Raw genomic sequence first — 26,173 nt, 5'->3', positions numbered from 1 at the left:
CATAAGAATTAATGTAAATGGAGGGACGGTGTGGTTAGGTTCCAGGGAAATTTAATACTGTACACAGTGATGATGATTGTGAAGCTTGGTTGAGGTGGTAGATTCAGAGGTTGGAATATTTCCCAGGGAATGCCTTAGTGCTGAATGATGAACTAGCACTCGGCTGAGCCCTCAAGAATTAACACATTGTTGTTAATGTAGCCTCACTCTACAAGACAGCACAAATGGAGGGAGGGGAGACAGCATGGCAGAAAGAGAGAGAGAGAGACGCGCATTGCCCCTTTAAGTATGCTGTCCACATTCTTTAAGTACATTGCATTTTAAGTAGATCATTAAGCTGAGACAGCAGCTGCTGCTAGCAAGCTCCCTTCATCCTGAGCCCTGTCTTGCCCCCTCTCCATAGAGCGGGAGGGGGGACAAGTGGGGGCATGAGCAGAGGGGAGGACACCCTGACATTAGCATCCCTCCCCCAGCCCCTGCACAGCAAACAGGAGGCTCCTGGGAGCAGGTCCAAGGCAGACGGCAGGAGCAGCACATGGCAGTGGCGGGAGGGACAGCTGAACTGCTGGCAATTGACAGCCATCCGGGCGGCTGCTGCACAGGGAACTTCAAGGAGTGGGGAGCTGCCGGTCCACGCTGGTTCCAAGCCCCCACCAGCCAGCTGCAACAGGCTGCTCTTTCTGCAAGTAGTGGACAAAGGTGCAGATGCCAAACATTTATAAGGGAGCATTGTGCAACTTTAAACGAGCATGTTCTCTAATTGATCAGCAACATAATGAAAATGTTAACCGGGATGACTTTAAGTGAGGAGTTACTGTATTAGCTTTTTCTTTTTCCTTATGCATGTGCATTTAAGTTGTCAATCTTAACAAGTCTGCATCAAGTCTCTTAAAAGAAAAAGTGTTTGCTGAACCATGAGTATGACAACTGTCAAAATGAATAAATATGGATTACAAATACAACTTCCTCCAGGAACTGGTGGACACTGGAAGAAGAGTGAATGTGAGAGGGCTGTCAAGCCTGATAGAAGGGAAAGGGCTTAGCAAGGCTTTGGTTATCCTGCATCACTTTAGAAATGTACTCATGCAGTTAACTAATTATGCACATATCTAGCTTCTATGTGAAAATCATATTTTGTACACCCTATTAACACTACAAGTGCACACTACGTTTGAATGGAATGGCTGAGGCAGAGAAATGTTATCAAACCTGCCTGATATCTTTCAATGACACAAAGGCTAAAGAGGGTAAAGCAAAAGCAAAAAGTTCTAGCATCAATTTTCCCATCAAGTTTCAGCTGACACTGGAAGGGCCAGTAGATTTATAAGAATATAAGAACGGCCATACCGGGTCAGACCAAAGGTCTGCTGAGCCCTTCCAAGTATCCAGTTCACACATGACATATGCAGTGTTTTCTGGGGCAATAAAATTCCAGTGTGTTCAAAATAACATTAATAGTCTAATTACATGCATGCCTTAGACTGAACTGTCACAGATGTACAATATTTATTACCTTTTTGGTGGTCCTATAAAACTTCTGCATGAATCTGAGGTTCTACTTAAAATGTTTCTAAATTGTATGGTTGCAGGAAAAAAACAACTTTTAAGTATAATCTTTTGAGAAAAAGGCAATAATTGGAGAGGTGTTTAAAACACTCCCCCCCCCCAAACATGTACTAAATATTCCTATTGTAAAGCACCAAAGCAGCAGAAATTCCCATTTCCTTCCCTTTTCACTTCTCATATGACAACTTTCAATTTTTGGACTGAAGATTATCAGGTCTGATCTCTTTCCAAAAGTTTAGAACATTTGGGAAAAAAAAAAAAACAGCTCAATTTCTGCTCCTGTGAAATAAGCTCATCAACCAAAGTTGTGTTCTTTCCAGCTCATATATCATATCACTAAGGTAGGGGAGCACATGACCACCAATAATTACATTTTGCAACTGATTCTCAAATGAATCCATCTGTTACACCTATGAAATTCTATGGCCTTTCTGGCCACACAGGTATAACTAAATACACAGCATGAATTTTAATTGGGAGAGAAAAGGGGAAGTTGTCATTTAAAGTCAGGTTGCACAACTGACTGCAATTGGACCTTGATTAACAATTCTATTGATCTGAGTACCAACAGGAGCAGTATTGTTTCTGCATAGGCGAAAAGACTTACAAAAATGCATGGCCTCATTTTAAGGCAGTAATCACAGATGGCTCCCACTGACATCAGTTGCTGCAGGTTCTCAGTACCTCTAAAATAAGGCCTTTTTTTTTTTTTTTTTTTATTAGTTAGTAGATATGACCAAAACAGATCAGATCTGCTGAAGCACCATTTTCAACAAAAATTAGATTCTAGATGCAGAATCGTGATGTTTTCTTTATGAATGAGCAAAATATTTACTCAAAGTGATAGTGATCTTAACAGCATGTAACAGAATCATTTTATATAGTTAAAACTATGCTCTTTAGAGTGTAACTAGAACATTAAATTGAAGTGTCCCATTGTCTCTCAACCCAGTTTATATGCTTATTGCAATGTATTTTGACTAACCAGTGCATCTGAGCAATGCCAGCAAAAAGGAAGCCCTTTTATGTAAATATGTAATCCATATTTATTCATTTTGACAGTTGTCATACTCATGCTTCAGCAAACACTTCCAAGAAAAAAAAATGCTGTCACTGAAGTTTTCAGTGTGCATCACTTCAGTTTTCAAAGTATATACAAAAATAATCCATTACATTACATACCTGAAAATGTTGTTCTTCTGAAGATGTATGAGATAGATCCACTCACTTTGGTTTAGGGATCTCAAGCTTTTGGCTTACAGCAGCCAGGAATAATCTGTTTAAAATCCTCACCACTCAGCAGTAGCAGGTCTCGGATATATGTAACAGACTACTGTCCTCACTTAGTTTCTTAGCACTGAGGCACCTTTATATAGATTAATACAAGCATCCCAATCTAGTGCAGATAGTGGAAAAATATGAACCTATTTTAAAATACACTACAGTACTTTTCCTAAAGGCTATAGCCAAGCCACAATGTAAAAGTTCAGATGTGACTCTAAATTTGATTCTACTATTGTCTATAAATAACTAAAGAAGGTTTCTTTAAAAATGTGAACTGCAAAGAAATAAAACTGGAAGGGAGGGGGAGATTACTCTATACCACTCCTTTCTGGTAATACTTCTGACTTTCAACCTAAGAATTCTAATATTTTACCAATGATAATTATGGTAGAGATGTATCCTTGTTTTAGAGAGAAGAATGAGGTGTATGATATGTCTGTATTGCAATTATGGCTGTGACTACAGCTCGAATAGACATACCTGAGCTAGGTTTAATCCAGCTAATTCAGGTACTGGAACAGTGAATCCACAGCAGCACATGTGATACAAATCCATCCAGAACCTGGAGCAATTACTCAGGCAGCTAGCATTGTCATTGTTTCACTGCTCCAATACCCATGTCAGCCTGTTTTTAAAGCTAGCTTAAGTCTTGTCTACTCAGCTTCAAATCATGTCCCTTGACTGCAGTTTAGACATACCCTCAGACAGCACAATGACTTGCCAGAGCTCTCAATGCATGACTGTACTAAAGCCAGGATCTAAACCCATGTCTCTGTATATTCAAGTCCTGTGTTTTAGGCCCCAGCCCATCCTTCCATTCTAAAGCTGGCTTCATTTTTACCACTTAAATATTAGAAATATCAGATCTTATTTTTGCAGAAGGTCTGGAATGGGCAAATTACAAAAGGCTAAAACCACGTCTAATGTGTTTTCAGCTGAGGGTTTTATATACTGATGGCCCACATTATCATGGTATCTGAGGAAATCAAGTCATTTTAATATGCTTATTGATTATACTTCATACCTGTGCCAAGGTTAAATTTATATGTTGTTTATAAAGGATAAATAAATGATTAATAGATTTTATAAGCATGTTACAGACATGAGGCGAAAATGGTATACACAGTTATAAGTCATGTTAAGAAACCTATTGCTGTTGGATTCTAACTGATTAACCCTTTATGAGCTGTAAATGGAAGCGTAATATATAACCTATTTATCCTCAACCCAGTGAGACAGAGCAGCACTATTATCCGGATGTTACAGATGGGGAACTGAGGCAGAGAACTTCACTTGTTTGCTCAAGGTCACAAGTAGATCACAGAATTAAGCCTGGGTCTCCTGTGTCCCAGGCCAATGCTCTAACCACTGGATCATCCTTCTCCAGGGTTTGGAGAACTGAAGGTCTAGTTTCAGTCTAGTCCATCAAAAAAATACTGAAGTCTTCCAAGGAAGAGGTTTAAATTAAAGACCTGATCTTGCCAGTGAAAAAGGTAGAATTAATTTAAAATAATTAAATGCAGCCATTACCATAAAGGAGTGCAAGAAAAGGAACAATTCACTTTTAAAGAACTAAAAGACTCCCTGTAGTGGAAAAAAGGATGGCGTATATTTTTTTTTTAACTCAGCAGATAAGTCTCTCTGCATTATAGAATTTCTTCACAAATTTTGTATCCAGACGCAGGTAGAGAAGATTTCAATAGTTCATGTTGGAGGCCCTGAACACATGAATCCCTGGCCTATTTCAAGTGTAGACATGGTCAGACAAGTGATAAAATGACTGAGCTATGTCTGTGCCCAGTGTATCTTCCAGGTCTTGTAGTTTACCAACCAAGCCAAAAAAAATAAAAATCTGTCCTATCGACAAGTCAGAGACACTAGCCGTGTAGTTACAATTGTTGCTCACACAACAGAAATGAAATATAATGTTTGATCCCAGAACCGCTACAGCTGATAGAAACACCAGACAAGTATTATATTGAGTTCACATTTACAAAAGAAGTCTGAACTTAAGTGACTTCTATAGAAAAGGGAATTATTCCGTATATAAAGGCAAGTACTCCTTGCCACCTTAAGAATGAGAAGATTTTTAGTGTCACTTTTATTATAATCTTATTTCAAACTCACACAAATTGGAGCTAGGAAAGTTCTGCACCAGAAATGGTCTGACTAGTGATATGCTAGTGCAGATTGCTTATTGATGCCTCTCTTCCAAAAGGTGTCACAATTTCATTGATTCTACAAATTCTGAAGTGCCTTTAGATGTTTTGCTGCTTCCCCGTAACATCCAAATGAATGAGACAGTGAAGAATATCCTTTTGGGTAGAGAAGTCTTGTTTACAGACAAGCTGATCTCAAATTATTTACTAGGAGCTTCTAGAGGGCATAGAAGTCAAGGCAATAGACATACCTGTCCATGAGACAAAGCAGGATTAAAAACAGAAGTGCTTGTGCAGAGATATTTTATGAATATAATCAGGACAAATAAATAAAATGAGGAATACTCAGCTGGCCCTGAACATAAAATTTTGTCTAATGCAAGAGAAGAGCAACTTGAATAGAAGCCTCAACTACATGGAAGTGGTTAAAAATCAGGAAACTCCCCAAAAGTCATGCTTCTCAAATAGGAAAAAAAAAAAAAACCTTTAAATTTAGTGATTTGAGTCTTGATTTGAAATAACATCTTTAAAAACAATAGACTATTCAAAATTCACTTTCCTACTTAAGCAGTTCAAGGATTACAGAGCTAATCACTGTCAATAGCAAGGGAGGAACAGATTATGAAGTCATATTATGCCTCTTCACAGGCCACATACAACTGCCATTTTTTTATAAGAAAGTTCTTTTTAAACCAAAACACTAAAGAAAACTCAAAGGCTACTATGAACTAGAAGCTTGAGATCCATAAACAAGATGTGGAGAACTATTTGAAATACTTATTTTAGAGATGGAAATGCCTATTTACACAACAGTCCCCATTGTTGGTAATGTGTTTAATCTATGATCTATAACTATTTGAGCATCAATATGTTAAAAAAAGAACTACTATTGCTATTATGTATTCACTGACTACCTAGAACTTTCACATTTAATTCTCTTGATTTCTCTTTCATCCCCCCAATATTCACTACTGGGATCTCAATGTTGCCAATCTTATTTTGTAGTCTGTGGGAACAGCCAAAAAAGAAAAAACCTTCCCTGGCCCTGCATCACACACCTCAATTCCAGGCAACCAAGCAATACTATGCTAACTTGTAAAGATTCATATGTGGAGATGAGAAAGTCATGGCATTCCTGAATCAGTTAAAAAAAACAGCTGAAAAAGACAACCTTATAATGAAAGAAAAAATGTCTTCTCAAACAACTGATTTGCTAGTGACATTACAGTGCACTAGTTCAACCCTCTATGGGTCACACTTAAGATTCAATTCGCAAATCAATCTTAACCACGTGCTATAGTTTTAGATTTATCAGTTTATACACAAATTTGCCCATGTGAAAGAAAACAGTTGAGTTCAGAGGCTTACACTACTGCGCACACATCTAATAGCACAACAGCTCTGTCTACACTACAGGATAGGCAGTGTCTTGGAAGTAGTTTGTGACCAGTTCTTGAAAACATATCAGCTAATATTCAAAAACAATTGTTGAAACTAGGTTTTTCAACAAGTGTTTTCAGAAGAGTTATAGACCATTCATGCCATATGGCACAACTAAATTATCTGAAGCAGTAAAAAAACACTATGAACTGTTTCATGACTCTGGCAATTATGTAGTGTACACAGGGCTGTCTATATAGGGCATGATGTTCCAATCTACTCACATGCTTAAGGGTAATCACTTTAGACATCTTCCTTACACAAGGCCCGATAAAACAAATGTGCACCTCTTACAAGCCCGTATTCTCATGGAGCAAGGCAATGACAGAAAACTAAACTAATCTTAAGGTTAAAGGGAGTGAATTTTATTTTTTTTTTTAAAGAGGTACAAGCTAAAAAGGGCTGCTACAGGATTTATAAAAAGCCAAAGGCCATTTTAACTTTTTTTTTTTAATTTATTCCTCAATTATTAAGAAGTGGGAACATTCTGTTCGCCTTCCCAAATTCAAGGAGGTAACACTGATGCTGTGATAAGTTAATGAAACTGGAGCATTTAGTACGCAAGGACTACTAGCAATATCAGGGTTTCTCATTAACATATTACCACACCAAACGAAAAGATATTCAGAGCAGTCCTGAAGTAAAATTTAGGAGAGAGATTTACTCCACAAACATCGGAATGCAGTGGTTTGTAAGTCTGGGCAATGAAGATTGTTATTTTTTATTTTTGTCAAGCCTTTTCATTTCTGTCACCCACAGCCTTCACCATGGATTTGTTTGCAGCAACCCTAATATCCATCTGATAAAACACTGTTTTACAGATTTTCTAGAAATAGACCATACTATTAAAATGTTATATACAACTTGTGTATAACTTTATACTATGCACAACCAGAAAATACGATTCAGCTCAAGCTGCACTGAGTGAGAGTCAGCAGATTAACTGATATCTCATCCTGTGTTTAGTTCTTTATATGAAGAGAAGTTTCTTGGGGAAAAATAAGTAGCAGTAGTCACTAGTTTTCGGAATGTTCTGCAAAATGACTTCCTGCAGAAGAGGAAGGGAAATAAAGTGTGTTTGTTTTAAGGGACTATAGAATAGGGCCTTGAAATACATGATGTCTATGCTATCAAAACACCAAGTGTAAAAGACAGGTGGAGAAGACAAGGGGAAAAATTCGCTACTGTACATGTGAAGGACACATGCTTCAAGTTCTATCACATCCCATTGGGATGTAATCTAACATGCCCACCGAGTTACTGGCAGTAAAAAATAATAATGGCATTACTTGCACAGCTTTTTTGTTGAAATTACAACTTCACTATAAGTCAAACTGTTGACTTCTCTGGTTAAGGGTTCCACATTCTAAGTGTTTTTAACAAGACCAAGGGCTTTCAGATATTGAATTTATTGAAAATGCTTGAATGCTAACTGAACAGCTGCTGCATATTTCATTCTAGCAGATTAAAATTCGCAGCTGCTAATCTCCAGGGAGAACAAACACTTATTTTCTGCTTCAGGTATAAAAGACAGGTTGTGGTTTGTGAAACAATGGAAAGTATCAGTGAAAAGGCAAAGAGCACATTTTGAAATAAGCAGTTACTAAAGTAATATCTTTTCAATTTTCAAAAATGAGAGACAATACAGGATTTTGATTTTGATATTTATTTTAGCAGGATGTGTGTACTAATGGATGGTGACATCATTAGAAGATACGTCCATGTCCACCACCTGCAACAGAAGCTAGATAGATGTTAAAGAAATCATACTTAAAGCTATAAACAACACTACTTACCTATAGTGGTGTTATGACAGTCACCTTAAACAACTGGGTTAGCTTTTGATACAAATACATATGACCAATAAAAAAAACTTAACCAGTTGTCAAAATTCATTTATCAAGTTTTAATTTTGATGCATACTATACCTTGATTTTAACAAGCTGTTAAGTTAGAGAAATACCCATTATAAATCCCGTTATTTAGAAAAGGTAGATATACTCATGCAACACAAGGCTATATTGTTCTTAAGTGAAAGAAACTTACCTGTAATTCTTTTCAAAAGATAAAAGATCCATACATTTAAACCTATCCTCCAGTTTATGGCTAGCAGGAATTCCCCAGACTTTCAAATTCTAATGCTATCAAACCACTTCAGCAGCAGATGGCATGCATCCATTTCTGCTGAGAATATAGCCCCTTACTCTTTTTACATGTCAAATTATTTTGCAAGTAACCAGGTAGAAATTATATAAAACATAACACCTCAAAACTCTGCAAGGAAGGTGATGTTATAAATGTACTTTCTTAAGCAAAGGGTAAGTTTTCATTTTACAAATCATCTCCTTCTAAAGGATATAAGCTTCAGAATTTTTAATCAAAAGACTGCACAGTAGCAATAGCTGGCTACAAAAAGCAAAATACAGCTGTCGAATTTCAAAGCCTCACAATGGTGACAATACCAAAAAAACCTTAAGTTTGAAGGGTGAAATCCAAATAAACTCAATTCTAGAAACAACTCAAACATACATACTTACCTGAGAACCTAAAAGGACTTGTTTCCAGGCTTATAGACAGTTATGAAAAATCCAAACTCAAGACGCAAAGCTGAGTCCAAGCAACAGTGATTTATATGCACATGCAGAAACTCTGTGCAGCTGCATTACAAAGCTGTTTGACAGGAACTGATTGGAAGCGGACTACAGATAACGTGCATATTCTAACTATACCTTGGCATCTGAGAAACAACAAGAAATTCAGTCAGCTAGCCATATGTACAAGTTCTCTTGAAAACATCTTGATCTATCATGTAAATGTACATTCAGGCACTTAAACATGTTGCTTGATTATTTTAAGGATTGCTTAGCATCCAGCAGCTCCACTGAAATCAACAGATGTTGGGTGATGATCCTTTCTGAAACTCAGGCCTCTTCTTTAAGTGTCGTAATGAGGATATAGGATTAACTTTAGACTGTTAAAAAAAAATCTTGGTCCATAATTTTTTCCATAAGAAGTTTGAGTTTGTATATAGTCAGTGGCTCAAAGTCTTTACAAACTGAACATCTTGTGAAACCAGAGATTTTTAATAGCAATTTATCAAGAAACAGATTACTACAGCAACTGAACAAAAAGTGGGCTACCTTTTACATGAGTGTAAAGAAAAACAGAACAGTGTATAAACTTGCAAACTTGGTCTATAATTAGAGAAGATATTTTGCATGAGACCAGGCAGAAGATCCTGGCAAACTTGTTCACATCAGACCAAATATCATTGGCATTTAAAGTTAAAGGCTCAGACAAACTCATGAGCAATTACAAGGACTTAACACAGCTACCCAAGCTTTACTTTGTCAGGAGCCGTAACAACAGAATGAGACCTTAGATTGGAATGCAGAAATTCCCTGGTTCTGTGAGATCAGATGTGGCAAGATGTACAATCTATTGAGTTTGGTCAAGACCTTTGCATACTTCTTCCCATTCCTTTTGGTAGCCAAGATATTTCCCAACAAAACAAAAGATATCTATGCACAACTGTAGTACCAATGCATTTTCTGGTGCAAAAACCACTGACTATTTAAAGGGTGCGGTGAGTCTTTCTGGGGTGTCCACACGAAAGAACTTCTCATGACTCTCTGGTGAATGGCTCCATCACTAGGGTCTATTATATAGCAGCATGGCCTAATTGCAGTAGTGCTCTTCCATGCCAGAAAGTAGTCATGTGGGAAATGTGTCTTAGGACCCCACCAAATCAACAGCAGCATGATGGGTGTTTGTCCTCAGATTAGGATGAAGTGGGTTTTTTTGTTCACTAATCCTTCAACATATACTGAGGTTCTCAGGTGAAAGTGTGCCATGGATACCACGAATACTATTGGCACAATAAGGGCTGAGATTTCCACCTTGGTTCTTGATAACTCAAGTCTTTTTTTAAAGCCTTCCCTTGCCATACAAGTCCAAAACACTGCAAACTAATACAAGCTGTGTGAAACAGGGACCATTTACTCCCAATGGTCCCTTAAAGCCAAGCTGGGACTTGCAGCCAAATTCTTTCATTTCTTCCACGAGACATACTTCATAAGTCAATCATCCAAACAGGCAAAAATATTTACTCTCATCTTCTTGGATATATTGTTGCAATGGTTAAGTATTTTCATAAATTCATGCTGGTGTGACAGCAGCCTAGAAGACAGCAGTGAATTGGAAACACTGTCCAGTATAAAAAAATTGGACCCATACAGTATTATATGCATCTCTTGCTATATGCGCATAAACATTCATCAGATGCACAGTGACCACTTCTAGCTGAGACAGAATCATTCCCAGATAGCAAGAACATCAAGCGTCTTAACATATGGGGCACAGATACCAAGAAACCAACTGCTGCTAGAGCACTGGAACTTTCAAGTGGACTAGCCTTCGAGACAAAGTTTGAGAGGGCCAGAAATTATGCATCATACATCACTAATAAAGCCAAAGTCAAATCCCAAGAGATTCATCAGGTTGGACAAGCCCAGTTGTGGATAGGACCCATGGGTCTGATTCATCCACCCCCATTTTTAAGGGATTGAGTAACAGAAGGCCTAAGTCAGTCACATACAAGTCAAAGGCAGAAATCTAGGACAGACAGTTAACTTTCGGAGTTGAGTGGCCTCTCCAGCTGCAGACCTTGACTTGCACTGAGAGAAAGCATGGAGCACTTTTAAGGATGTATGCAGATCCTCTATGTCAAAACCTCAACTCACTCTGGATACTAAGGTGGGTACTTGGCTTCATGGCTGGTGCTGAAGAAAAAGTGTATGGCCAATCTTACTGGACCCTGTGTCAAAGTAGGTAACATTGGAAGTTATGACAGCTGTGCTAGATTCTGAAGCACTTTAAGACTTGTGCTTTGTAACCTTTCATGTTAATTTGCTGGACTGAGTGCAAGTTTTTGGTCAGTCCAACAAAGGTAATTCTGGGATGAGAGCGCTTGCAGCAACACGTGGATGTTGATCACACAATCAGCTAACTCACAATCCATCTTAAAACGTCTTAGACAGCTGGGGCACCCCAAAGCAGTTAGACAAGTCTGGACATTTTTTCCAAAAACATTACGCACTTCTGAGGGATGGGAGGAAAACATGGCTCTTTATATGAAATTATGATACATCATAAAACTATGTAATTTAGTAATTCAGTACTACTGTGATTGATAACTTAAAAATTCAAGCAATAATGAAATCTTATTTCAGAACAGAAAAATCAAGCAAGACCTTAGCTGGGTGAAGAGTTAAGCTCTCAGATCCCATGTAGCAAATTATTTTGTGTGAACAATGCAGATAAGAAAGCTCTGTTAAATTTAGATAAGCCCACCCACAAAAAAGAAAGCTGTGAACAGAGCTTAAAAAAAAGAGCAACTACTGAAGGTTACAGCAGTAGAACCACCTGTTGACACAGCTGTGTTTACACCAGGGCTTTTGCTGGCGTATCTATGTGAGCCAACAGTGGGAGGGGTTGTTTTTTTTTTTTAAAAAACCCGAACCAAAATAACTACACCAATATAGCTTTTCAGTGAAGACCAAGCGTAAAACAACAACCAAAAGAACTTTTTTAATATCAGAAGTAAAAAAAGGAAGTGAGCTAGATACAGAGGGAGAACTTTCCCTCAACATACCACCTAATGTGGAAGTGGCTTAATGGTTTTAGAATTTTGAAGCTAGGAAATTCCTGCTAGTCATGTGCTAGAAGCGGGCACCTAATATTTACCTTTGAGAGAAAGTTTAAACCAACTAAACATTTATAACATATCAAAATTAATTTCATGAAAAACATGGACTAACTAAACAAAATATTACGCACTTCCAACTTATGCTCTTTTTCTGCAAGGACTTCTTTTTGACATCGCAGAAAGTCTGATAACATTCGAGTTAATTGTTTTCTATCATCTATTTCAGCCGCCAACCTGCCATTGTAATCCGCCAGTACCATACAAGCATCATCTACCATCTTGGAAAGCTGTTCTCCAGATTCCTTATCTAAAAGACAAGTAAAGAGAAAAAAAATAGCAATACATTACAAAATCTTGTCAGGTTCTCTTATGCTCGCATTTCAGTTGCTGCATCCCCATCTCTCACCTGTTATTCTGTCTAGTAAGGACACATCTTGGACCTCTACAGGCAATGAAGCGATCCTCTGATGAACTGCTGCATCCCCAGAGGCTGCATTTTCTAGTTCTTGTAATGCTCTAATGAGATCTGTAGTCTGAAAAAGCACACAGCCTTAGAACTGGTTTAGTCATCAGACCTTGACACAGAATAATGTCAGCATTATTTCACAATGAGTTTACGGGATGCAATTTGACAGTATCAGTTTAAAAACTACTTTGCCAAAGTCAGCATTACCAACGTCTTCCCTCCCTGACCCAAAAGACGTAAAATGTCAACATAACAGCTTTAACTCCCCATGGAGAAGCACTGCAATGTTCCAAATGTTAAGAACGATCCTTCTGCTAAAAATGGTCTCATTTTCCTTTAAATTCTTGCAGGACAACTTTTAAATATGAAGTACAAGGTTTACTGGTAATGACTACCTGAGGGTATTCTTCATTTTTACTCTGTACTTCTAAATTGTTTAAATTAAATGTAACATTAAATTACTTCTTGCTTAACTTTTTCCTGGTAGGCACATCACACCATAAAAGCACAGCAGTAATTTCAATGGAGGCATATTCATGAAGTTGAGCTTAAATCAAAGTAGTAAAAAAGAAATTATTTGCTGCAATAGGGTGTACTAAATTTTGATTATCTCCAAAGCCCTGTTCTTAAAAAACAAAAAAACAAAAAAAACAAAAAAAAACCAACCACCTATTCCACACTTGACTGTTCTGGCATCCCCAATTATAACTTTAAAAACTCTCTGAGAAGAGAAAGTGACATAACAAAAAGCCATAAGCACAACATAGTGACAAGCATGTAAATTATGAAAGTCCTCGCATATAGAGTAAAATAAACTGTGTTAAATATTACACTGTTATAGATAATAATTTGATATAATTGTATAATCAATATTTTACATTTACAATAGTCCTATCTTATGTTTATTTCTTCACTGTTAATTTTGAAAGCCAAACATTTTTGGTATTTTAAAAATATATATAAACACTACAATTTTAAAATGTTTTTTAAAAAGTGTCAAATTTGCTAAAATTATAAAATGCTAAAATACTGATGCAGTTTGTAGCCAAGATATAGAAGCATTGTAACAAAGAAAGATATTTCAGTACCCCTAAAAGTGAGACGTACACAACAGATTGATGTAATGAGTATTGTAAAATAAAAATTAAAGGAATTGTAAATCTCCAATTAATATTCCACCTCCCCCCCAAAATTTAGATATTTACTTATAACAACACTTTAAGGGACAGTACCTCTGCCCCAGAGAGGTTCCTTTACTCCACTGGAGAGCCACAAAGACCATAAACCAGCTCCAAAGAGGGCAATAAAGATTCCATCAGCATGGCGGAAGCCTCTGGAAGCATAAATCTGGTATAACCCACTTGATACCTATGAACCACTCTAATATAAGGAAGTGCCTGAAGTAGAGTTGGAGTGCACAGCAGTCCTTCCCTATGGGAGGCCTCTGCAGGCCAGCATAGCTGATAGCACTGAGGCCTCCCAAAGTTACATCAGAGACTGTTCTGCTCATGATAATCCAAGGATTGAGGAAGAATAAAGGTTGCATAAAGCCACCTTTACTCAACTTTCTAGCTTTGAGTGTTAATTTGGCCCTTAAAATGGAACTCATTACAATGCAGAGTTGGTTCTGTATTACTCAGTGCCTGAAGGGTTTATTTTTAAATATATCCCAAACCTTAGGAAATGATAGAAGTTTATGAACACAAGAGACTTCTACCTGTGGAGGGTCACTTGGAGAACTTTGTGCTGAACAGTTATTTTCATCAACTTTTATCTGTTCAAATGTGCGCTTCCTGGCCTTTCTGTCACCATCTAAAAATCAAAGTAGAGACCTAAAAATCAGTTCAGGAAACAATACATTTATTTAAGAGACTGAAACACACATACACACAGAATACTTACACAAAGCTTGCCTAAGTTGTTCCAATACATCATTTTCATAAACAGACCTCTCTTCCCAAATAGAGAGCACTCGGCCAAGGTGCTTCTTACAACTCTCATCAGACTCACTGTGGGGGAAATAGTAAAATCACCAATAAAAATGGTAGAGGTACAACTCAATAACAAACAATTCAGCCCTGTATAATCTTGCATCCAAGGATCTGAAGTATTTTACAAATATCAAAGAATTAAAGCTCCCAACACCTCTGTGAGATAAAGATCCTCATTTGCAGAAAGGGTAAAGGAGGTTTTGACTTGTTCAAAGTCACCTCACAATACGTCACATTGAAATAAAGGTCAAGTCTACTAGCCCTGGAGTCCACTTCAACCACTGAATGCTTCACAGTGCCTTTAAACCTAGCAAAACAGGATAGATCAGTTTCGCCCTTATTCTATTAATTAGCAATCCATCTCCTTTACAATGAAGTCTTACTACATAAGAAGATGCAAAAGATTCATCTACAGATATGCCTTCTAGTGTAAGTGCTAAACAGGTGAATTGCATCCAGAGAAATCATATGCTAGACCTGTATCATGAAGGAATAAGGAATTATTGTAACATACAATAACTTGAATGAATGAAAAAAACATTTACCCTGAACCTAACACAAAAGAAAAACACAACCGACAGTCTTCCAATGTGAAAAGATGATTATCAGGCTAATAAACTTTATTCTGATTGAGGTACACGCACAAGCACAGGGACTATGGTGTGGGGGGTGCTGCAGCACCCTTAGCCTTTATGCGAGGTCCCAGCTTCCGGCTCTCCTGCGCCCGGGCTCCCAGCTGCCAGCCCTAGCCTCAGGCCACTTACCCCTTCCAGGTCCCTGCATCCCAGAGACACAGTCCTGCTCTGGGTCTGAGCTTGGGTGGGGGGAAGAGAGACACACACGAACAAAGGTAAGGGGTCTAGCTTTCAGCACCCACACTATTAACAGTGTTCCAGCACCACTGGGCATATGCTAAAGAAGACTGACATGTATGCAAGATCAAAGGATATTTAAACTAAGAGGTGCACGGAAGAAACTGAAAAAAAAATAAGCTTCAGATCTAGGATAGGGCGTTTCTTTTAATTAGGGTGCATGAAAGCTGCTGATCCAGACAGAACAAATGAAGTGTTCTGGAAGGAAAATGCCTCACACACTGGCTTAATAATAGTTAATAAGATATTAATGCCCACATTACAGTTTACTGTACCTTGAAACGTGCTTAAAGGCCTCAACTATAACTGGTGCAAAGTCTTTTGTAAATTCTGGTCCTTTCCTTTTGCTGTTCTGAATGACATCGTTGGCCAGGTATAGGAATGTCAACTTCCTATTTGGTTTTGCTAATAAAAGAAAAAAGAAGAGAGAGATGCAACAATCCAAAGTAGTTAGTAGTATAAAACTAATTTTCCAGGTTAACATTCAGTTGAGTTTCTTCCTACATCTCTTATGTGGAGGATAAAAACAGATATAAATGTTATTTAAAAATACAAAAGTTCACTATTTCTATTAGCACCTCATGCTATTAATACAAAATAATCAAAGCAACTTTTTATAAAAAAAATTTGTCTGCATAAATTTCAGCCCTCAAAACCCAGACACAGCAAGTCATAGCAGTCCGCTATCCCTCACTGCCATTTTAAGTACAGGCTCAGCAACAACTAATTTGAAGTTTGGACATTCTTCATGTTTTGCCAATCCACAATCTACTCTGATCTCTTTCTCCCCTTCTCACACGACCACATTCATCTGCTACTTCAGCACACACACAGTCCCTACCCACCACACTCATCAACCTAGTCTCTCCTCCACAACACAACTTAGTCCCCCAAGTTGTTGTTCTTTCCACACACAAAACCTTACATATTTTAATTTCAAATTTAAAAGCGCAATGTGTATTTAAAAAAAGACATTATGAATCACCAAAGCATAACTTAATATGATCTTGTAACTATAATCTTAGGGTAACATTTTCAAAAGGGTTATGTCTACACTGCTATATAAGATCAGGGTTAATGGGACTCCAATCAGCAGACTCTGGGTTACAGAAACCCAGGGCTTGAGTGTTTACAATTATTACCCAGCCATTAAGGCTTTTCTAACCCAGGCTTGAACCTGGGGCTCTGATGTTGACACTGCAGCACACAGACCAAGGTGAAATCAGCCATATAACAGACTCTCAAACATTCTTCTGAAATGTGGCTGGTCTAGTCCCAACATTGGCATACTGTGAGAAAGCATGACTGTCTACACTGCATGCTATAGAAAGTTTAAACAGCCTGCCAACACATCCGGCCAAGCAATCATTTTGGTCCGTGCACCCCCAGCTACTGGAACCAGCAACACGGAGGCAGCGCCTACAGAAGAAGTTCTCTTGCTTGTACTTTCCCTTCTGTGTTGGGAAACAGGAAGAGCTTCTGAGAAATGGTAGTGGATATTTTGGTGGCATCTTCTGACCCACCAAAGGCATCTGACAGAGCTTATGATGAAACAGGAAGAGGCGGCAGCAGAGTACCCAAGCATGGCAGACTCCAACTGGCTAATGGAACTCATGACACTCGGTACAGTCACTCATGCCCCCTATGTAGAAAGGCACTTCTGGTACAGGGCCACAAGTACAAGCTGAGGGGATCAAATTGTCATGGTGATATAGGATGACGAGCTGTGGTCCAGCACTTCCACATGAAGAAAACTACATTTCTGGAGCTTTCTGAACAGCTTGCCCCAATTCTCTAGTGTAAACATATGCATGAACCTACTCATGCCAATCCAAAAGCAGGTTGCTATAACCATCCGGAAGCTGGCTACCCCAGACTGCTACCGGTCCATTGCCAACCAGTTTAAGGCTGGGAAGTCGACTGTGGGTAAAGTGGCGGTGGAAGTTTCTGTGGCAATCAGGCATGTGGTTTAAAAAAATATTCATGAAGTAACTGCATTTGAGAGAATGGGATTTCCAACCTGGGACCACTGATGGAACTCCTGTGCCCCTAGTTTGTCCTCCTCAAAGAGCACAAGTACAAACCACAAGGGGCATTACACCATTGCTATACAGGCCCTCATGGACCCCCGAGGTCCATTTATGAATGTGAACATGGGCTGCACTGGGAAAGTTCATGATGTCAGGGTTTTGTGATGAATGTGAGTCTACATTCATGGACAGGCTGGAACACTATTCCCATCAAATGACACTATCAATAGCATTACTGACCCCACCATTATTTTGAGGATCCCAGCACAGCTCTTTTTGCGTTGGCTTATGAAACCATACCCTAATTTAGGAGGCCCTGGAAAAAGATTTCTTAATTACACTCTCAGCAGGTGCAGAATGGTTGTTGAATTTGCATTTGGTAGACTGAAATCCTTGCTGGAGATGTCTACAGACCATTTGGATGCACAAGTCACCAATGCTGTTCGCATTACTGTAGATTGCTGTGCTCTTCACAATCTTTGTGAAGCCAGAGGTGAGCCATTTCCTTCTGAATGGACCTATGACCGAGAAGGGCCACTGAACCAGTCTACTCAGGCAGAAAGTAGATAGCTTTCTACTTTGTGCCTGAGCTAGATGCACCGAGGCAAGAGTAGTCAGGGAGGCTTTGTGCTCCCACATTATGGACTTTATGAATGTCCTTTTGGAGGAGTGGGGACAGTGCTTATTGATTGGGGTTGAGGTGAGTGCTTGGTGAGAGTAGGGACTTGATTGCCATGCAATGTACTTCTGAATGACATAACCACTTATGAAATGGTGGGGCATGATTCACAGTATAGATTCATATAATATCCTGGGAAAATTCAGGACCACTGTGCAGTGCAGAATTTGCACAGAATGAATGTTTGTGCAGAATTTCCTTTTTCCCTTGCAGAAACGGGCTGCAGAGCAGTTGGACCTGGCCAAGTTTAGCTCCCCAGTTTGCAAATAAAATACTTGGGGCAGGGAGGAGGAGGAGAAGAGAGGAGAGGAGAGGAGAGAGAGAACTGGAAGGCTCCGGACAGCTGTACACCCCGAAAGAAAGAGACTGGGTGCAGGAAACTTCACACAAACCCGGGACCCAGCATAAGGCTGTTTCTCCCTCTGGATCCCTGGGCTCTGGGGGAGAGGGTGTCTGGCCCCCAGGTTGGGCTCTGTGGGGGGAGGGGGCAGAGAAACAAAGTGGATTGTGGTAGGGCTTTCTTTAACACTCTACTTTTGGGGAAGGTTGTTTTTTTTGGTATCTATATTGTTAGACATTGTCGCTAACAAGTATGGCGAAATAAATTACTAAAACAACAAACTGGTGTGATTATACAGTGCTATTTTAACAAATAAAATATGCCAAGTTTTAAAATATTGTACAGAATTTCCCCCAGGAGTAATATAAAGTAGTAACTGAAGTGAGGATTGTATAAAGGAATGTCATTTGCTTACTAATTCCTAATCGTCCTTGATCATGTGTTTACCTTTGTTATTTTAAAAACACATATTGTACAATATGACAGTGATAGAAATAAACTCTCCTAATGACACAAAAAGCTTTATTTATAAACATGTTTTGGAAAACTACAACACCCACCCACTACCAGGCAGGCCAGCTGACACTGCTACACCAACACCCTAGTAACAACAGAACCAGAGGAGGAAAAAAGTGCATGGAAAAACTGCAAATAATGAAACTATGTACAACACAGAACCCCCTGACCCCAGGTTTCCTTTCCTTCTTGCCGCACACGAGTGAGGTGGAGGCATCCACAGGAAGGAGGTCAATATGGAGGACCGCACTGGTTTAAGTTGCCTGATCCAGCCACTATTGGGGCCTTACTGCATAGGCTACACAGTCATGAAGTTTTCCACACTGTTTCTGGACTAAATCCCAGGATACTGCCCAGAGGTCTGAGGCTGTAATGTGGGTGATGAAGCAGGAGTTGGTACTCTTTCAGCCATTACTGACATCAGCAACTCAAACTGTCCTCTCTGCTGACCTCTGTCCTCCTCCTTTAGCCACTGCTCCTGTTCCAAGAACAGTGAAACAAGTGCCTGCTCCTGCACTGAAATCTTGTTCTCAAGTTGTGCGGCCTGCCTCAGCCTTTCCTCTCGACTCTCGCCATGTCTTGCCTTCAGCCATAAGTCCCTCCGTTTTGGTTACTGGACCTGCTTGTGGACCCTATCCAGAATTTCAATCATAAGTTCATCACAGAAATGCTTCCTCTTGGAACAGTCCTTGACAGTAAGCTGAGCCAGGCTTGTATTACACAGCAGGCAAGCTGTTGCGGTTCTGCAGTCACTAGAGGTCGAGGGATCTGGAATAGGACAAGATGCAGAGTTATTGTCTCAAACAGCTCACTGCAGGAGCACAGAAAAAATTCTTGCGGAATTCCAAGGACAAAGGGTTACATTTTCAAACTGAACTTCAATATACTGTCAGAGGGATGCTTCCGACCACAGATGCTCCCTGAACACAGCCTGGTTAATCACAGTGACACTAATACTGAGACACTGGTAAGTTAAAAATTCAAAGCTTTTTTTTGTTTTCTAAAAAATGCATAATTACTTGCGGGGGAGGGAAGTCTGCCAGTTGCCTTGCTACACAGGCTCTTTATCATTTCAGGCCTTCCACATTTTGGAGGATATAACTGTTCCTATGGTGCCTGACTGGCAAAAGAAGAGGATATTCAAAGCTGCCGGTGAGAAACCTGCAATGTATGCAGCGAAGGTATTCAAACATATAATGAATGAACAGCACATCTGTGAGTGGAATGGCCTGGTGGGCTACCAAGGTGGGCCTAAAAAATACACACTTCACCAAAAAGTGATTACCTATCTGGAGTTCTGGCTTCAGGAAAAGTCTGCATCTATCAGCACTTAAGACTGGGTCAGAATTCATGAGGGAATCAACAGGATGCTGCATAAGTTTCACATGTCTTAGCCAGTTATAATTACATGCAACACACAGAACTCCACAACCATTACCCCAACCCCCTGGCATATTTCTGGATGCATGTCTCAAATTTGAACGGGTTAGGAAAAATGATTGTGTCACCTATGTATTGCTTGGACTACCTTTACTTGAAATGGACTAGATCTGTGAATGGAACACACCACCACTGTACCATTCACTCTTTCCAGAAGGCTTGTTAACACCACTGGTTATAGAGTGGCATACTTACAGGTATGGCAGTAAGGTTATTTTTAAGAAACAGAAATGCCTTAACAAAAAACTGTGCCTTTCTAGTAAAATAAATACTTTCAAGTGGTTTTTATTGTTTGCATTTCCTGGTCACCAAATTGAATTCCACATTGGCGGGGGGGGGGGGGGGAGGAGGAAATGGGTGCACAACTGGTGCACATGCTGTTAACCAGGGCTTTAAGTACTTTTTACAGTGCTTCACAGAACTGAAATCCATCCCATTCCTATATTAAACATTAGACGGAGCAGAAACTTACCAGGCTCCAAGGCAGCTTCTGTCCAGTCTGTCGTCTGTAGGCTCTGCGGCCAGGTTGTTCCCCGAGTGGGCATCAAACAGCTCCTCCAAGTACAGCAGGATGTGCTGCTCCTGCATCAAAAGCTCCTTTGGGACTCATTTCAGCTACAGAATCACTTTGTGGGCCTCTCTCTGCACCTGCTGCTGGTTCCCATCAGGCCCCATGCTGGATTCTGGGGCCAGGAGGGCACCATTCCAGCTAACTAGTTCATCATGCACCACTGATAGCTCTGTGCTTGTCAAACTGCTCAAAAAATAGGCACAATGCTGGCAAGTTGCCAGAGGTGTGTTTTTGGTCTCTGGTTTTCCTGTACTGTCTAGAGATGCTTAATCCACTCTCTGTACTGGTCACCAGCCCAGTATATTTGCATGCTGGTGTCATCTATGCTTTGGGGAAGGAGAATCCAGTAACATTGTGACACCCCATCCCCTCGGTGATAATATTAAATTTTTACAATGTAAATAGAACACTGTTTTAATCATATTCCTTATACAAAATCCCTCACATGCCAGTCCATACAGTGAGAACTTACAACAGCTCTCAACATCCAAAACAGACACATTGTTCACATGAAGTTAGATTCTTGTCTAAGGGACAACGGTATGCAAAATCCTCTTACTGAAAAAGCCCAGACTGGTAATCTGGGCCAGGCACAGAGACACCACATGATAGGTGGAATCCAGAGAAAATAACGCTACTCTTTGAAAATGATCAAATATAAGTAAGTTACTCATGCTGGTCTCTACAACAAGCTCTGAGATACTGTCCCTTTTGGCGTGTCCCTTGAAACGAGAGCAAGCAAAACCTGAGTTTTGAGGACAAACTATGGAGCAACCAAGTAAGATGATCTGAGACTGTAGGAGCCTTTGTAAAGCTATCCTCTGAACTGAACCCTATTACTGATTCAGTCACTAACAGGAAAAAAATATCAGTTTGATACATTGTTTCCCCAAAATAAGATATCTGGAGGCTGTAATGTGTTAACTCTGAAAAGTCACCTAATATTGAACCATAAATCTCTTTATGCACACATACAGAGTGGATAAAACAGCCCAGACATATTATCTTGATAGCTGCATAGAATAAATACTTGTGAGAACAGTTTATGTCCGACATGGCTATATAGCTATTTAGTTTCCAAAATAGTCAAGTTTGAGAAATATAGTGGATTTCTGAAACAAAAATATCCTCTCAGGTAGCAGTGCCAACAATACTGATGGGTTGGTGTCCCTATATAAACAAGCTCAGAAACTCTAATTAAAAGAAGTGGAACACTAAAAACAAAGAGGTCATTCTGTCACAAGGGAGTCCATCCAATGGAAAGAATTGAAAGAAATCCCATAGACAGCAAGCCATCTTCCTCACAGTGCTCATATGAGAGAAAGAGAGAGAGAGAGTGCGCACCCTTTTCTAAAGAACTACCATTAATGGATGAAGGAAAAAAGTCTCCCCACATCTCCATCAAAAAGCTAATGTTTTCGCTAGCTGTCAGAGATAAGATTTCAATAAGCCATATTCATGTTCACTGTACTGAGATGACAGACATTACAAAGCCAGGTATTTTCCTTGTCCATTTGCAGGTAAACATTTACCAATTGTCTTAAGCAACATACAGGATATTAGTGTATATATAATGGTGTATGTAATGCCTTTTAAAAAAGTCTCCCCACACAATCTAGCCCAGGGATTCTCAACATTTTCCTTTCTGAGCCCCACTCCCCAACATGCTATAAAAACTCCACAGCCCAGCTATACTTCAACTGGTTTTCTGCATTTAAAAGCCAGAGCAGGCGTTAGATGGTAGTAAACAGGGCAACTACCTGGTGCCCCACACCACAAGGGCACTGTGAAGCTATATTCTTCAGGGCCTAGGACTTCAGACCCATGCAATGGGGCTTCAGCTTTTTGCCCTGGGCCACAGTGAGTCTAATGCTGGTCCTGCTTGGCATCCCCCTCACCCCCTGCAAAAAACCTGCTTGCGCCCCAAGACCCCAGTTCAGAACCACTGATCTATCCAATCTATAGATTTGCCTGATTTAGTTATGCTTAATCCTTTGGCAGCTGAGGCAGAGAACCAACCAGCACTGAAGGACTACAGGCAGAGGAATATTATTAGAGATTTTTCTGTAGTTACTAAAATAATGAAATACTGATTAGAACCCAGGTCTCTTGGGTTCCAGTTCAGTGCCTCTTTCTGGATGATGCACATTTAAACTTCTCCACTTATGTGTGTTTCTGTATCTAGACCTCAGTGTTGAACCCCTGCTGATCTGCAATAGAACTGTACCAAACTGGGCTACATTGCTCTCAGGAAGTACACACAATCCTGCCTTAGCGTTTCCTGCTAATGTATTCTGCTCTGTATAGATTTTAATTAAAGGACACGAACAAAGGACTTCAATGTAAAATGTTCTCAGAAACAGTTAAGCATATTGATTTCCAAAATCAACTGTTGGATTCAGTCTGAAAACTTATCTACCTCTTATAGCATCTATCTTCGGAAATGACCGATCATATTCAGGTCTCAAAGAGATATGGAAGTCTGGATTTCCATTAAAAAATATATGAATGGGATCAGTGAACTATACAGATTTTCCTCGGCATTTGGTAAGACACAGCATGTTAGATTGAAGTGTTGGTAGCATTGTGTGCCACAATTTACAGGTTAAGGTTTTATTTAAGATCACGCATGTTTTCCTGGCTCAAGGCCGGGGCTAGGTGGTGACTATTGACATGGGGAGCAGTACAAAAATAGGTAAAAACCAGTATCACTGCTATACTAAGACGTTGCACCAGGTGAATACAGAGGAAGGGATTGGATGTTAGCACTGGATCTATATTGACTCTCATTCTGAAAAGGTGCAGTTTTATCTCATGCCCACACTAACACTTCTGAACTTTCATTTGCAAGGCCTTCTGATTACCTACTTCCAGTTACTGGCACAGCTCCCAGAAGCAATGGATTCTGGAACACTTCAAAGGGCTACTGGTGCACTGTGGGAGTAGTTGACCCATCTGGACCATTTCAGTTTGAACCATTTTAATGACATTCATATTGGCACTAAACCAGTGCTAGCTGAAACAGTTCAGACCAAACCAGTAGTTAGACACACTGAAAGGTATATGGCAGGCATTCAGACAGTTTAATGTCCATTATGTGTTACATGTATGCTACGAGGAATCAGGTTACTGTAGCCTGTGTATGAACAGCTACACCGCAACCCCGTGCCCAAGTTATGGTGCACTCCCTCATGTGCATCATCAGGACTTTCTGGAGATACATCCCATAGTTCTCTGTGCTGCAGTAAACTGCGCACCTGATTCTTTCCCAATGAACTGTGGGAGAATGTGTTCGTCTTCCTTGGCACACTGGAAGAAACAGAGAAGACAATGGAAGACTATCAGCACGCTAAATGATTTAGTCTGCATTCTCACAGCACAAGAGGAGTACTACTAGCTCAAGTGAAACCAAAATCCACACACTACTCCCTATGCCCCCTGCCATGCTAGCTGGCCTGGGCTGAAAGCATGACTAAACTCAGGTGAGAACCTGGCTTAACTCTACTCATTTAGCCCAGACTCTTAGGCCTGGGCTAAACTAACAAGGGGGTTCGAACTAAGATACACAACTTCAGCTATGCAAATAGCATAGCTGAAGTCCAAGTATCTTAGTTCGACTTACCTGGCTGTCTCCTGGCAGCGAGTCGACTGCACTTACTCCTTCTGCCAAGGCAGAGTACGGACATCAATTAGCGGATCGATTTATCGTGTCCAGACGAGACGCGATAAATCGATCCCCGATACAGCGAACACTACCCACCGATCCAGTGAGTAGTACAGACATACCCTTACCATGGTTTTAGCCCAAGCCTCTCTTCCATGCATAAAAAGCCTTTTATATAGATTTGTCAGGCTTGCTTACCTAGCGGGCAGTACACGATTCACTGTAAGATAGGGTCGGGGGTAGGGGCTAGAACCTATCCCGCATGTGAAGGAAGCTGTAACCCAGGTGGTTGTCCTCTAATGGCTTTGTAGGGGTCATATTTTCCTGCCTTTGTACCTGCTCCCTTTCTCTGCACTGGAACTCATCTATTAGTTTATATGCTACATCTGGCAAGTTTATAAACACATTACACCCGGTCTTCTGCATTTCTACACAGCTTACTTGAACAGTTAGTGTAGTAAGCACTGTAATTTTGAGATACACACCAAAAATCACACCTCTAAAAGAGCATCTCCAAGAGTCTGGCAGAGAAGGGGATTATATGGAGGGAAAGTCAGTGCACAGAGAATTAAAAAAAACACTAGAAAAAATACCAATGACAAATCTAGAAACTTACTATCAACCTGCCACTACTACAAAGAGTTTGACTAGTTGCTCAACACTATCCAAAGCATGGAACAGCCCCCTGTTGTGCCTGATGGGGTTTTAAGAGCAAATGTACTTATGGACAGAGACTGGAAGAGATAGAGGAGAACCCAGCAGTAGGAGGACTGGAAGAAACCAAACATACCCCAGGGCCAGCAGTCCCTATGGCCAGATGAACCCGAGGACATCCTCAGACCAGAGTCCATAAGACCTGATCGGGGACAGGGAATGGAACAGAGAGAAAACAGCATCAGAATCACAGCTACTGACAGGTAAGAGGCTGCTGCCATCTTTGTTATTCCTAGTGAGAAACTGCAATATAAGTGATAGGATTTTGCTGGTTTATGGCCAATGCAATTATTATGAAGAATATTATGTACTATGGGGTGACCTTTAGCCAGCTTGAGTGCAGAAGCCACACCATTTCCCCAGCCACCTCCCCACACCTTCCTCCCCATCACATGTAATTTAAGATAGAGTCATAGACTTGGTCTGACCTCCTGCACAATGCAGAATCTCACCCACCCCCACAACAACCCTCAACCTATCTCTGAGTGATCAATGGCCTCAAATCATAGTTTAAAGACTTCAAGGCGCAGAGAATCCTCCAGCAAGTGACCCATGCCCCATGCTGCAGAGGAAGGCGAAACACCCCAAGAGCCTCTGCCAATCTGCCCTGGAGGAAAATTCCTTCCCGACTCCAAATATGGTGATCAGCTAAACCCTGAGCATGTGAGCAAGACTCACCAGCCAGACACCCAGGAAAGAATTCTCTGTAGTAACTCAGATCCCACCCCATCTAA

General features: G+C 40.1%; 1 protein-coding gene across 3 annotated transcripts in view; it reads right to left on the bottom strand.

The window, feature by feature from the left end:
- RPRD1A (regulation of nuclear pre-mRNA domain containing 1A) overlaps positions 1-26,173 on the bottom strand; it is a 71,384-nt gene that overhangs the window by 30,699 nt on the left and 14,512 nt on the right. Inside the window, exons 2-7 of one of the 3 annotated variants that reach the window (XM_030551484.1) lie at positions 15,761-15,890; positions 14,525-14,631; positions 14,340-14,434; positions 12,563-12,689; positions 12,288-12,463; positions 8,097-8,193 (exon numbers count right to left, since the gene is read on the bottom strand). In XM_030551484.1, coding sequence (XP_030407344.1) covers positions 8,137-8,193; positions 12,288-12,463; positions 12,563-12,689; positions 14,340-14,434; positions 14,525-14,631; positions 15,761-15,890 — 692 coding nt within the window. In that variant the 3' untranslated portion in view covers positions 8,097-8,136. Of the gene's footprint in view, positions 1-8,096; positions 8,194-12,287; positions 12,464-12,562; positions 12,690-14,339; positions 14,435-14,524; positions 14,632-15,760; positions 15,891-26,173 lie in introns of those variants that run through there. The other 2 variants (XM_030551485.1, XM_030551483.1) reach the window with 2 other exon arrangements.

Source organism: Gopherus evgoodei, chromosome 2 (genome assembly GCF_007399415.2).
Source record: "Gopherus evgoodei ecotype Sinaloan lineage chromosome 2, rGopEvg1_v1.p, whole genome shotgun sequence".
Taxonomy (NCBI): Eukaryota; Metazoa; Chordata; order Testudines; family Testudinidae; genus Gopherus; species Gopherus evgoodei.
The sequence above is the reverse complement of the archived record's forward strand: the minus strand, read 5'-3'. Positions and strand labels throughout refer to the sequence as shown.